Source organism: Aristolochia californica, unplaced genomic scaffold, assembly GCF_029961685.1.
Source record: "Aristolochia californica isolate CCGP_79_NKW_82.1479 unplaced genomic scaffold, dmAriCali1.0.hap1 SCAF_3, whole genome shotgun sequence".
NCBI lineage: Eukaryota > Viridiplantae > Streptophyta > Magnoliopsida > Piperales > Aristolochiaceae > Aristolochia > Aristolochia californica.
Genome location: NW_027181992.1, coordinates 6,690,669 through 6,705,517, shown reverse-complemented (window position 1 = coordinate 6,705,517; position 14,849 = coordinate 6,690,669). Strand labels below are relative to the sequence as shown.

The 14,849-nt window shown below is 37.3% G+C and overlaps 2 protein-coding genes across 2 annotated transcripts; one reads left to right on the top strand and one right to left on the bottom strand.

Moving 5' to 3' along the window:
* Nucleotides 1-4,984: 4,984 nt before the first annotated feature.
* LOC137958709 (subtilisin-like protease SBT3) lies at nt 4,985-7,282 on the top strand. Its single transcript, XM_068805803.1, has one exon. The coding sequence runs from the start codon at nt 4,985-4,987 to the stop codon at nt 7,280-7,282; it is 2,298 nt and encodes a 765-aa protein (XP_068661904.1).
* A 21-nt stretch (nt 7,283-7,303) lies between these two features.
* Nucleotides 7,304-9,363, bottom strand: LOC137959258 (NDR1/HIN1-like protein 13). The gene is made up of 3 exons (XM_068806642.1): nt 8,825-9,363; nt 8,108-8,293; nt 7,304-8,014 (listed from the first exon to the last, which is right to left on the bottom strand). Exons 1-3 carry the CDS (start codon nt 9,308-9,310, stop codon nt 7,724-7,726), a joined length of 963 nt encoding a protein of 320 aa, XP_068662743.1. The 5' UTR covers nt 9,311-9,363; the 3' UTR covers nt 7,304-7,723.
* Between the last annotated feature and the right edge of the window lie 5,486 nt (nt 9,364-14,849).

Below are 14,849 nucleotides of genomic sequence, written 5' to 3'. Positions count from 1 at the left end.
AAATAATGAAGGGCCGGTAGCCAGTGAAGTGTATCATAATTATATGGATTGAGCGTTTGGTGCCAATTTGAATGTGGCCGTTAATTCTCTGTTCAAGGGTGAAAAAGTGGGGAAGACCATGTGATGGCTTTTTCTTATCTCTGATTTTAAATCTTTACTGTCGGTCGCAGTTATGCTTCGATGGTGTGTGGATGAGTTTTTCTTCCTTTTTTCCTAGTTTGCGGAGAAAAAAATCGACGGCTACAAGCACATGAAGAGAGAGAGAGAGAGAGAGAGAGAGAGAGAGAGAGAGAGAGAGAGAGAGAGAGAGAGAGTGGCTGGGGCGTGTTTTCCGGTCACGCGTCTTCATTGATGAACGCATCATACTGGCGGATGGTCGGCAATCGGACATGCTTGTTCTCTTTTCCATCTTTACTCAATTATTGTTATAAAACTCGGAGAAATGTTCCAGGAGTCAGCCAAGATGCATATGGATATGGGTGAGCAGAAACCAGATCGCATCTAGCCGGAGAGCGAGTTCTTTGACGAGCAGAATATGCCCCCTGTGCCGACGAGGTGGGAGGGGCGAATGTGAAATAGGCACAGCCTTCAATTCCTCAACTGTAACAAGAAGATCATCGGAGCTCGAATCTATTAGTTTCCAACACGACGGTTTTAATCTATCCACAGAATACGATTACGATTCCCTGATGGACTTTTCCGGACATAGTTTTTTACGGGAGGCCGGCAGCGGAGAGTCCCCCGAGATGCGCGAATTATTTCGGCATCGTCAAGGGAACCAAAAAGGTCGCCACACAGGTTGCCAGCTTCTCTTCATGTGGGCCCAATAAAGCAACCCCTTGGATCCTGAAACCTGATATAGTGGGCCCGGAGTACAAATCCAAGCCGCTTGGGCGTCTCAAACAAGGGCTGAACGCTTCCGTAAATTTTCATGGTTTCCGATTACAACATCAAAGCCGGCTGGACCCCGGCTGCAATCAGGTCAGCGATGATGATCGCAACGTATGTGACAGGCTGACAGCCAACACAAGTGGGTCCATCTTGACATGGTCAACAAAATTGTGACCGCACTTAGTGGGGGCCACGTGAACCCAAACAAGGCCATGGACCCCGAAATAGTTGCAAGACTGCGTGGACTTCCTCTGCGGGCTCAATGACCCGGCGACACAGATTTAGATGGTGACAAGGAACTCGAATGATAAGTCGATCTCAATTACCCTTCATTCCTGGTTGGTCTGAACCTTACACGTACGAACGTCGCGGGTACTCGGACGGTTGAACGAGCGGTGGCGGAAGTCCGACGGGGAATGACGGATCGTCGTTTTCCAACCACCCTGGCCTTCGGTAGCAAATACCCCGGCGACACAGATTTAGAAGGTGACTAGACCCGAATGTGTTCGTGTGCATGAACCTGTTAATTCATTTGAACTCACTGAATATAGTGGGTGAAACAGGATTCCACCGATATCCTGATTCATCCACTTTCCCTTCGCATCGGTTCTCCCTCCTGCCCTCTTGCTCTCAGCCGGCAACTACTTCGCCCACTCTTATTTATTATAATTAATTAAACTAATAATTTTTAGTCTTGGGAAAATATATTATTAATTTCTATTACATAAAAAATTATCTTATGTTATAAATAGAATAATATTTATTTATTTATTATATTATTTATTATTATTATTATATTAAATTATTAATTTAAGAGTGATAATTCAAATATAAGCATTTTATCAAGTATTTTTGTTTAATTATTTTATTTTTATAGTTAATTAAACTAAAGGTTTTTAATTTTGTAGAAATATATTATTAATTTATACTACGTAAAAATTTATCTTATGATATTAATAGAATAATACATTTATTTATTTATTATATAAATTATTTCTTATTATAACTTTAAATTAGTAATTTAAGAGTGATAATTAAAATATTGTTAAAGTAAGCATTTGATCAAGTATTATTGTTTAATTATTCTATATTTTATAATTAATTAAACTAATAATTTTTATCTTTGTAGAAATATGTTATTAATTTATACTACATAAAAATCTATCTTATGTTATTAATAAAATAATATAACTATTTATTTATAACATTAATTATTTTATTACTATATTAAATTAGTGATTTAAGAGAGATAATTAAAATATTATTAAAGTAAGAATTTGATTAAATATTTTGTTGAATTATTCTAATTAACTAAACTAATGATTTTTAATTTTTTTGGAAATATACTATTAATTTAGACTACATAAAAATCTTTCTTATGTAATAAAATAAAATATTTATTTATTTATTATATTATTTATTTTTATTACTATTTTAAATTAGTGATTTAAGAGTGGTAATTAAAATATTGTTAAAGTAAGCATTTGATCAAGAATTTTTGTTTAATTATTCTATTTTTACAATTAATTAAATTAATAATTTTTAATTTTGTGGAAATATGTTATTAATTTATACTATGTAAAAGTCCATTTTATGTTATTAACAAAATAATATATGTATTTATTTATTTTTATTACTATATTAAATTAGTGATTTAATAGTGATAATTAAAATATTGTTAAAGTAAGCATTTGATCAAGTATTTTTCTTTAATAATTCTATTTTAATTATTTAGTAAACTAATAGTTTTAATTTTGTTTAAATATATTATTAATTTATACTATGTAAAAATCTATCTTATGTTATTAATATAATATTATATTTATTTATTATATTAATTATTTTTATTACTATTTTAAATTAGTGATTTAATAATAGTAATTAAAATATTGTTAAAGTAAGCATTTGATCAAGAATTTTTGTTTAATTATTCTATTTTTAAAATTAATTAAACTAATAATTTTTAATTTTGTGGAAATATGTTATTAATTTATACTATGTAAAATTCCACTTTATGTTATTAACAAAATAATATATGTATTTATTTATTTTTATTACTATATTAAATAAGTGATTTAATAGTGATAATTAAAATATTGTTAAAGTAAGCATTTGATCAAGTATTTTTGTTTAATAATTCTATTTTAATTATTAAGTAAACTAATAATTTTTAATTTTGTGTAAATATATTATTAATTTATACTATGTAAAAATCTATCTTATGTTATTAATATAATAATATATTTATTAATTATATTAATTATTTTTATTACTATTTTAAATTAGTGATTTATGAGTGGTAATTAAAATATTGTTAAAGTAAGCATTTGATCAAGTTTTTTTAATTATTATAATTTTATAATTAATTAAAGTAATAATTTTATTTTTTTAGAAATGCAATATTAATTTATACTAGGTAAAAATCAATCTTATGTTATTAATAAAATAATATATTTATTTATTATATTAATTATTTTTAACTATGTTACATTAGTGATTTAAGAGTGATAATTAAAATATTATTAAAGTAAGCATTTGATCAAGTATTGTGTATTTAATTATTCTATTTTTAATAATTAATTAAACTAATTATTTTATTTTTGTGGAAATATATTATTAATTTATACTACGTAAATATCTATCTTACGTTATTAATAAAATGAAATATTTATTTATTTATTATATTCATTACTATTATTTTTGTTTACTTTTTATTTATCTTTTTTATTTATAATTAATTAGTACATAATTAATATTCACACGTAATTATTGTATTAATTTAGACTAAACTGCAATTTGTTTTAATGTATTAATAAAATATCTTATTTAATTAACTTCTATATTAATATATTTTAATATTACATTAATTTACTTAATAGGGTAATAACCATGTTTTTTTAGTTTAATTATCTATTTACGTATACGATCTATGTAGGTATATTATAAAAAGTAACACATTCTCTTGTTTATACTATAGTTTTTATTTTGGGTACTAACGCAGGAAAATATTTTCCAGTACACTTTACATCTACCACACTAACACCAACAAGTGATTCACTTTCCATTTCACTTACACCAGGTGATTCACTTTCACTTACACTAGGTAAATGCACTAACCCCCTCTTTATTTATGTAATTGATGGAGAATATACGCTCCTTTTTTACACCATAGATCCTCTTTTCATTAACCATGAAAAAACTTCACATACAACTTCTCAAAGCCTCTTTCCCATCAAAAGAGGAGAAGTCGTAATTGATGGGCAATTATAACTGTCCTAAAATCCCTTCTTCGAAGGAAAAAACTACTTAATAATGGGTCAACTAAAAGGGAAGTGTCTAATTTTCTCCTACTTGACCCATACTTAACATATACCATTCAATATTGATATATCCTCAATTTTTTTTATAAATATAATATCCTTACACCTAAACAAAAGAATTTAAATTACATGAATCGTGATGGTAAACATCTTAGAACAAACACGACCTTTCACGTTGCTAGAGTGGCGGTGATGTGAGTCTTATTTTAGTGGCCTATGGTCGATTAATCCAATAAGAGGTACATGTTACAAAAGATCCTAATGTGAGATCAATAGGATGACATAGTGGAAAACACTTGATGCCAAGCTTAGGACACGGTAGAATCATGAATTCAGCTTACCCTAAATATAAGTTGTTTAGTCAATTTTGCTGCAGGAACAATTTTGGTTCAACAATCTTACTATCACATTATGTTGGTAAGTGTCCTTCCTCAAAGTTATTCATGTAACGCTTGAAGCTTCATTTATGATCAACGGTTCCATCAAATAATCAATCTCCATTGAAGTATTAGCTCCCCGACATCGTCGTAAACGATGAAAATGCCGGCTCAGAATTGAGAGCCAGCATTACTACAGAAATTCACGTCCAGACACCAGCAATGTTCTTCTTCGTCTTTGTTTATATCAAGATTTCCGCTTCCCTGCCTCTCTTGGATCACTACAAAGTACAAACCATGCATATCTTTCTCCTCCTCGTACCTTTATATATTGAGGCACCGAAAGCTTCCACTCTCAGGTACTGTGAATCCCCCGACCCTTAAGCCATCTCCGCCATGGCTTCCCTGATGCCCTCATTTCTCCTCCTCATCTTCATGGCAGCCGGTACTGTCAAGTTGGTTTCTGCCGTGGAAGGGCGTCATCCTTACATCATCCACATGGATAGCTCAGTCATGCCTTCTCCCTTCGCCACTCATGACCATTGGTATAGCTCCCTGCTCTCGTCTCTCTCTCTTCCTGACGGAGGGGGCCTCCCACCCACTCATCTCTACACCTACAATCACGTCCTACACGGCTTCAGTGCCGTGCTATCGGACTCTCAGCTCCGCCAACTCGAAAGCCTTCCGGGTCATGTCGCTACGATGCCTGAATCCTACGGCAAGCTTCACACCACCCACACCCCTCGCTTCCTCGGCCTTAATAGACGCGGCGGCATCTGGCCCGCGGCCAACTTCGGCGATGACGTGATTATTGGGATAATCGATACCGGCATTTGGCCGGAGAGCGAGAGCTTCGACGACCGATATATGCCGCCGGTGCCGGCGAGATGGAGGGGTCAGTGTGAAACGGGCACAGCCTTCAATGCCTCCAACTGTAACAAGAAACTAATCGGGGCTCGATCTTTTAGCAAAGGTCTTAAACATCAATTCAACATCTCCACAGAATACGATTACGATTCCCCAAGGGACTTCTTCGGACACGGGACCCACACCTCATCGACGGCGGCAGGGAGTCCGGTGAGATGCGCGAATTACTTTGGCTACGCCAAGGGCACCGCCGTCGGCATGGCGCCCATGGCAAGGGTGGCCATGTATAAAACTGTCTTCTACGACGACACATTTGAAACGGCCGCTACGGATGTTTTAGCCGGAATGGATCAAGCCATAGCGGACGGCGTCGACGTGATGTCTCTGTCCCTCGGCTTCTTCGACTCACCATACTTCGGAGATATAATGGCGATGGGAGCCTTCGCGGCCTTGGAGAAGGGAATTTTTGTCGCTTGCTCGGCAGGGAACGCCGGTCCCCATGGTTACACCATAATAAACGGGGCTCCCTGGATCACAACTGTTGGAGCCGCGACAATCGACAGAGACTACGGCGCGGTACTGACTTTTGGTAACGACACCTGGACCATACAAGGGAAGTCTGCGTATCCTGAGAGTCTGTTCATAAGGAGGCTCCCACTGTATTTTGCCAGTGGGAACGCGACTACGGAGAGGTGCGAGTACGGCTCCCTTGATCGCAACGACGTGGCCGGGAAGATTGTCTTCTGCACGTCCGGTGACATTTATGGGCAAATCGACGAAGTGAACCGGACGGGTGCCCGTGCCGCGATTTTCGCCACCGATTCGATAGATTTCTTTCAACCTACCGATTTCTCTTTCCCGTTTGTGGCGATCAGCTTGGAGGACGGGGCGGGCGTGTATGATTACCTCGGCATGTACCCCACCACCGGCACCGTGGATATCGAGTTCAAGAAAACGATTTTGGGCAAAAAGTCGGCCCCACAGGTCGCCTACTTTTCCTCCCGTGGGCCCAATAAACCTAGTCCTTGGATCCTTAAACCGGATATAGTAGGCCCGGGTGTGCAAATCCTAGCCGCGTGGGTTCCTAACAAAGGCTTTGTACCCCTGGGTAACGATTACTTGGTTACAGATTACAACATCATATCCGGCACTTCCATGTCCTGTCCTCACGTTGCAGGCATTGCAGCACTGATCAAGGCCGTTCATCCCGACTGGACCCCAGCTTCGATCAGATCTGCGATGATGACCACGGCGTATGTGATCGATAACACATATGGCCCCATTCTGGACATGACCACCGGTACATCTGCGACTCCACTTGATTTTGGCGGGGGCCATGTAGACCCGAACAAGGCCATGGACCCTGGGCTAGTCTACGACATAGAATTGCAAGACTACGTCGACTTCCTCTGCGGGCTCAACTACACGGCAACACAGATTCGGATGGTGACAAGGAGCTCGAATTACAGTTGCAGAACCGCTAATCTTGATCTCAATTACCCTTCCTTCGTGGTTGTTCTCAACAATACTAACTCGTCGGTGACGACGTTCAGTCGGACGTTGACGAACGTCGGAGAGAATTCGACGGTTTACCGGGCGGTGGTGAAAGCTCCGACAGGAATGGAGATCGTCGTGTTCCCGGCCACCCTGACTTTCGCTGGCAAATACAGTAAGATGAATTTCGCAGTTAGCGTCCGCACAGATTTAACCAGTGCCGGCGCGAGAATCACAAGTGATTACATTGGGAATTATGGGTACCTGAGTTGGTACGAGGTCGGGGGTAAACACGTAGTTAGAAGCCCTATTGTCTCTGTGTTGGCACCTTGAAGTCGAAACGAAAGCTATAGAATCAGGGGAGAAAATTACAGTGGTGAATGTATCTGATTTCTGAATAATGTGACTCACAAGGGTGGTTCCAGTGTCAGACCCACCAAAAAAAAAAAAAAAAAAAAGAGAGAAAAAGAGAAGACGAAAGGAAAAAAACAAAGTACAAACCCCACCGATGATTACCAAAACCCTCCCTGGCATTATTCTAAACTAAGCTTCTCATAATAAATAACAAATAGCTCCACTATCTCATCGTAGGCCACTGTCACGGACTACAACCTGTCTTCTCCAGCACTTCCCAAAATAGTGTCATGTATCTGTCCGCCTCGGCTGGCCAGAAGAATCCAATGGAGAGGATCGGAAAGTTGGGAACCCAGGACTTCCATCAATTGTCTTCTCCATTGTTTGTTTCTTTTCTCTGTTTGCTTTACTTTTGTTCAATTAATCGTACTTGCATGAGTTCTTCAAAGAAACGGGTTGATTCATCTTTTTCTGATCTAGAATAACTGAACACTGGACATTAATGTAGAACTTGGGTTTGACCAGTTTCCCCAGAACATAAGCTGTGGCTCTGACCATGAAACTTAATGTTAGGGGCACCGGGGTGTTGGTTTTGGGGTTCCCGTTTGGGGTGGTCAAGCTGGCTCCGCCTCCGTATAGAGGTATCTTGCTTCCGACGACAACGACGGTCATTGATCTGTGGCTCTTCCGAGATTGGTAGAATTTTTTCATCTGTGAAATTATTGAGAGACATGAGGAATTGAGATACTAGTATGACGACGATCAATTTCATTTTTTTTTTACTTAGCGAGCACAGAAATGTACTTGGCCGCTGGCGACATTGAGTTGGAAGTAGGAGAGCTCGATCGGTGTTGATGTAACATGGACTCCAAAGAATGTGGCTCTGTTCCGGAAGGTGAACTTTATGGTGGAATTCATGGAAAGCATATCAGTGGGAACGCCCGTGGAATCAGTCCCTGCCTGGATGTTGAAGTTTTCGAATGCGATGCTCTGTCAAATCACAGAGGAAACTGTGTTTAATCGATATGCCCGACAAGAATTTTATTAAAATAGCTGAAAATCAGTGATTCCGGCTAGAAAATTCAATTCATTCGATGATCCTAATCGCGAATCCAGTGGTGAATTGTACAGAAAAACAAGAAAAATAGTCGAGCCTCTGCGATCTACCACGAACATCTTAAGTTCATGGATTGGGCAACAGATCCAGAAAACAATGAACTTCTGAGATCAAAATCGAGAAATGCCGTGAGATGATAGAAAAGGTCAGATTCAAAACCAAATTTAACAGGAGGTACCCAAGGTCCAATCCCGCAAACGTTTCAATCTGATACGGAAACGACGAGCGCCAGTTTTAGAAGAAAACGGCAGAAAACTAGCACTCCGTGAAAACGGAGAAGAAAATCAAGAAAGGCTTCCAACTTTACAGAAAAGGAGTAGAATCCATTTCAATAAAATCACCTCAAATCCCAGTCTTGAAAGAAAAAGAAAAAAAAAAAGGATCAAAGGAAGCGATCCACTCACCTTCATACTTATGCGCGGCTTCTGAGGCCGACTCGCCCCCCACAAAATAAGCGAAAATACCGAAAACAGAAGCACAAATCCAACCACAAAGGCAAGGAAGTAACATGTCCTGGGTAAAGCCTTCCCCCTATCATCCTCTTCCAGCAGACCTTCCTCTTCAATCACCGCACACTCATTCCACGGCTTCGTGCTCCCCTTGCGAGATCTGGACGGATCGTTTGGATTGATCTTTCGGGACCCGGGTTTAAGCGAACCCGAAAATCGCGAGGTGGAAGACTCCCGAGAGTGGCGACCGACGGAGGACTGAGAATGTGGCGGCGATCCCATCGGACTGAGTACCGGCGTCGAGTGAAGAGACGTCGTCGTCTTCTCTCCATCATGCGAATCCCGCGAGGGGCTCTGCACATAGTAGACCGGGCGGCGAGGGGAGCGAGTTGGTGAAGACGGCGCGAGGCTGGTAACCTCGGAATCAGACTTGGTGTGCATTGTCACTGTAGAAACCGAAACCCCTTTCTGTGTGTTCTCCTTTCTTCTCCCCGTCCACGCCGCGCAGCAGAGCGAGCGGTGTTTCGTCACTTTTATTAGTAGATTTTGCTGAAAGAGAAATGATCCTTTTTTCCAAGTTTGGGCGAAACATATAGCCAATTACGAATATAGCCCCCGTCTAAAGCAGAAGAAAGCCACAAGGCTTTTCCCTTGTCAAGTAAGGTATATTTGCTGTCTCACGGGGCTTGCGTCTCATGGCTGGGGTCCACACTGAACATGTGAGCACATGTGGTGGAAACCGGACTCGAAATCTCTGTCTCTAACACGTGTTGTGGACTTGCCTCGAACTCACACGATTTGTTGGTCAACCGTGACACCATTAATATTTCATGTATGGGAGTGGCGTCTAGATTGTCAATGGCACGTAAATGCACATTATGCGTCATTAAGAGACATTATTAAACGTACAACCATGTGACATATTTAACATGCACAAAAATATTTAATTTGCGTTAATATTAAATGTCAAATATCAATATAGGCTTATATTTCTTGAATTTAAGAAACCTGGCCCCACCACTTTTATAAATGTATGGGAGAGGTAAGGGTGGCTTTGAACCGAGCCGGCTCGCGAGCCACTGGAGTTTGGCTCGGTTTCGGCTTGGTTCGAAACGTTATATTTCGAGTTTGAGCCGAGCTCGAACTCATAAATGGGCTCGTTTACATTAACGAGTCGAGCTCGAATAGAGCCCGGTTCGGCTTATCGGTTCGTGAGCCGACTCGTTAATATAACGAGCGATTCGGGGATCGGGAAACCTCTCTTCGTTTCGCCTACGAAACCCATACCTCACTCTGCCATTTCTATGCCGTTTTAGCATGATTTCTTGCAGAAATCACTGTCCGTCGGCAGGTATTCAAGGGAAATGGGGGATTTGGTCTTCAAATCCCTCGTTCTCCCTCTCCCTCTGCGATTTCGGTCTCTTCTTCCTCTGCGATTTCTGTCTCTTCTTCCTCTGCGATTTCTTTCTCTTCTTCCTCTTCGATTTCTTCATCCAAAGTTTTTCCTCACCGATGAGACGAAATCGACGGTCCGACAGAAGGAGGTAAGATTTTTATTTAATCTTTCTGTTTTTTTTTCATCGTCGAACTAACCTAAAAAATCTCTAACTCTCGCTTCGTTTCTCAGCAATGCTCTTTTATTCTTGGAAAGTCTTTTTGGATATCCGAACGGCAAACACTCTATTTCTGTAAGCAAATGTTCTTTTTCTCAGCTTTGTTTTTTTTTTTTTTTTTTTTTTTGCAGATATTTGCAACTGACAATTCAAAGTACACTCGGGAAGAAATCCTTCGAAGAAAACTGTCGGTATGAATTTTATTTCATGATTTTGAGTGTTGATACTGTTTTATTTTTTGAAACAGTGAGTTAGAAGGTAATACACTATCACAACGTACTGGGAAGATCATTTTATATAGATTATATAAGGATGTTTCCTTTTCTTCTATAACTTAAAGAAAAAGAGCTTTGGGGGATGGATTTTCCAATAGAGATGGTCATAATTATTCTCTTTTTTCTCATGTCTTATTTCAAGTCTTATCTGCACAACGTCCACTGTTTCAAGGAAATCTCCTTTACAATTCCAATCCTAATGTTAATGTTAAAGTTAGTTTTAAGTGATTTTGGTGGGTGAGGGGCATTCAAATTCTGGTAGTTGGTATTGTAATACAGGTTCCTCCACTAGATGAGTTTTTGGTATACTCTCTTTTTCTTGCAATTGTTTGCATCTCAAATAGTTCAATGGTGCTTGAGTGACACCTGTTCTTACTAGAGGTTGACCTATTTTATTCTCTTATTTTTTTTTTTCATTTTTTTTATTTTTTGCTTGAGTGTGCCATCAATTGCATTCTAGTTGCCTGAGAGCCAAGAAACTTCATACTGAGTTATGACATTCAAGAAGGAAAGGAAGGGTGGGGGAGAAAAATCCCTCACCTTGTCATTTGTTATGTTTTTGTATATCTCAAAATGACTTACTAAGCTCAAGTGCTATAATGTTTGGAAAATAGTTGGTTATCAATAATTTTTTTGCTCAAATTCCACTGTTCTTCATAAATGAAGTTATTATTCTAGACTTTCAAATATTTTTATGTTGCGGGATCTTGTTTCTTTTTTGCCTTCTTATTTTTAGGTGTCTGGCCTCTTATAAAATTTTGTACGTTTATCATACATTTCAACAATAAACAGTAATGATATTCAAATTGTTACTTGATATATTTTAGCAATAGAATTTTATTTCATGATTTTGAGTATTGATAACATATTCTGTTCAATAATACTCTATTATAGTTACATCCAACTTCTCTTTATTATAAAAAAATAAAAAATGTTAGTTTTTGTCCTTCTTTGTTAATTCTCATTGAACTTATATCTGCTGCTGTTCTAAAATGTTATATGGCTTGATGTATGAGCAAAAGTGATTTGATAGTTCCCTTTCTATCTTTTGGAAATTGAGATCTTGTGTGTGAACCTTTGATGTCTTAAATTTACTTACTAGATGATATATGATGCCTAAACCTTGTCAAATGTTCATATTTCGTTGAATTGATACGTTAGAAATAGATGGATGTAAATTATCTCTCTTTTTAACAATCGATTTTTATCCTTCCTCTTTGATTTCTTCATCAGAAGTTCTTCCTCGCTGACGAGACGAAAGCGACAGTCCGATGGGAGGTAAGATTTTTATTTAATGTTCTATTTTTTTTTGTCACCGACCTAACCCTACAAAATTTCTAACTCTCGCTTTGTTTCAGCAGTGCTCCTTCATTCTTGGAAAGGCTTTTGGAGAAATCCCTGAACGGCGAACACACTTTTGGGTTCTGTAAGTGTTGATTTTTTTTTTTTTTATCATTAATTTCTTGGTATTGAGGTTGAATTTCATCAGAATATTAGAAGAAAATGCTGGTGTGCTTATTTCCTTCTCTTAGAAGTTTTTAAATTTATATATAAAAAAAGGATCGGTATATTGGACTGGAAACTATTGGGTGCAAGACTACTAGCTCAAAGAGACCCCGTTGCATTGAAAGACAAGGGTCGTTCCCGATTGTCACAATGTCATGTACCTTCCTCTAAGAATAGACAAGTATCTTAAATTATGTGTCGGTTCTTTGTTGTTCGGATAACTTTCTTTTCTTTATGTTTTTAATTTGTAATTTTTTTTTTTTGTAGAAGTAAGAATGTCAACACCTCCTCAATTGACATCAATAATTAACACTAGTTCTAATGTGGCTATAAATACTGACTCAACTCCACCAGAGTCACTACCCTCTGTCATAGAAGTGGGCCCAAATAAAATTACCATAAATGAGGATGAAGGTGATTCTACTCATACTTCAAAAAGACAAAAAAAGTCTCATGTGTGGTTGGAATTCAAAGAAGTATCACTTAATGGTACAAAAAAGGCCCAGTGTGTTCATTGTAAAATCAATTTGAGTGTTATTAGTAGTGGAATGACCACACATATGAGTCGACATTTGAAATGTTGCATTAGTAGAAAAGTGGCAATGAGAAAAAAAAACCCTAAACTTTCAACCAGTGGGAGTGGGGTCTAATGTTGATCAGAGTCCTTTTATGAATTTTGGAGGAAAATATGATCAAGCTAAAATGAGAGTACTCATTGCTCATTGGATTCTTATGCATGAGCATCCATTCATGATAGTAGAAGAAGAGGGATTTAATTTTGTAATGAAGATGACAAATATGAATTATGAGAAAATATCCCGTAAGACCATTAAGAAGGAGTGTATGGAGGTGTATGAGGCAGAGAAAAAGAAATTGAAAATTTTGTTAAAAGAGATTAACAAGATTAGTCTTACCACAGATCTGTGGAAGTCTCAAAATAAAAAAATTGAATACATGGTTATTACTGGGCATTTTATTGATAGTAATTGGAAGCTACAAAAAGGAGTCTTGAGTTTTGTGCATGTTCCTCCTCTCGTCGTGGCGTTGGTATAACAGATGCTATTTACAAGTGTTTGAAAGAGTGAGAGATCGAAAATAAAGTTTTTAGTATTTTAGTTGATAATGCTGCATATAATGATGTTTGTATCAGAGTTTTGAAACAAGATTTTTCAAGGAAAAAAAAATTGGTGTGTGGTGGAAGGTTGTTTCATGTGCGTTGTTGTGCTCATATTTTGAACTTATTAGTCCAAGATGGTCTTGTTCAGATTAAGGATATCATTGATAATGTGCGTGAAAGTGTCAAATTCATAAATCTGTCTGAGGCTAGACTTCACACTTTTTTCTGAAATTGTACAACAATTAGAACTTGGTGAAAAGAAGTTGGTTATTGATTGTCCAACTCGTCGGAACTCCACTTATGACATGTTGTCTTCTGCATTAAAATTCAAAGATGCATTCTCTTGATTTAAAGTTAGAGAACCAACATATGATTGTTTGACAAGTTTTGATGAATGGGAAAAAGGTTGACATGGTGTGTGAGATTTTAGAAGTTTTTAATGCAGTTACTAATATAATTTCTGGGAGTGACTACCTTTCTTCTAATTTGTACCTTGGTGAGGTATATAGGGTTAAAGAAGTTCTGGATTTTCATTCTACAAATGAAAATGTTTTCATTAGGACAATGGTTAGTAGAATGAAAGAGAAATTTGAGAAGTATTGGGGTGAATGCAATTTATTGATGGTTGTTGCTTCAGTTTTGGATCCAATGGTCAAATTAAAGTTGATCAAAATGTGTTTTCCAGTGATATATTCTAAGGAGGAAGCTACAATAAATATAAATTTAGTTCGATGCACCTTATATGAGATCTACAATGAATATGTATCCTTATATAATGTGGATATTAGAAATGAAGAGATTGTTTCAAGTACTAGCTCTATGGGTGTTTCCACAAGTCGTAGGCCTTCATCAAGTTCAGGTTGGTCAAAGTTAATGAGTTATATAAAACAAAAGGATGTAGTTAATTCACCAAGGTCAGAATTGGAAATTTACCTAGAAGGTGTATATAGTTCTGAGGAAACTTCACAATATGATTTTGATGTTTTAGAATGGTGGAAAGTGAATCATATGAAATTTCGGGTATTATCTAATATGACAACAGACATCCTTGTAATTCCCATATCCACAGTAGTTTCAAAGTCTACATTTAGTGCTGGTGGTAGAGTAATAGACTCATATCGTTCTTCCTTGGCACCAAGTACAGTTCAAGCTTTGATTTGTGGCAGTGATTGGGTTCGGGTTCTTCACGGTGTAAAGAAAAATCAAAAGGTGAATTTCTTTAATCAATTCTTTATTATGATATTTTTTAGTTTTATTTATTAAAATTTTGTTTTATGATTACAACCTGAGAAGAAGAGTGTAGAGATAATGCTACCAGCTACATGATTTTTCATGTTTCTCTCATCATGGTAATTTTAATATTTTTAACGACATTAAGTAACTAGTAGTGGAAGAATATTTTTTTATCTGACAATAACTAATTTTATTTTTTTGTTTTTGTCATAGGTGGAGATTTTGCTCATGCAGGG

Bases quoted from the DNA above. Each gene is read 5' to 3' on its own strand.
- LOC137959258 (XM_068806642.1), bottom strand. From the start codon at position 9,310: ATGCACACCAAGTCTGATTCCGAGGTTACCAGCCTCGCGCCGTCTTCA. The intron at 8,294-8,824 runs GTGAGTGGATCG...GTGATTTGACAG, and splicing joins AGCCGCGCATAAGTATGAAG to AGCATCGCATTCGAAAACTT. The intron at 8,015-8,107 runs GTACATTTCTGT...ATAATTTCACAG, and splicing joins TCAATGTCGCCAGCGGCCAA to ATGAAAAAATTCTACCAATC.
- LOC137958709 (XM_068805803.1), top strand. From the start codon at position 4,985: ATGGCTTCCCTGATGCCCTCATTTCTCCTCCTCATCTTCATGGCAGCC.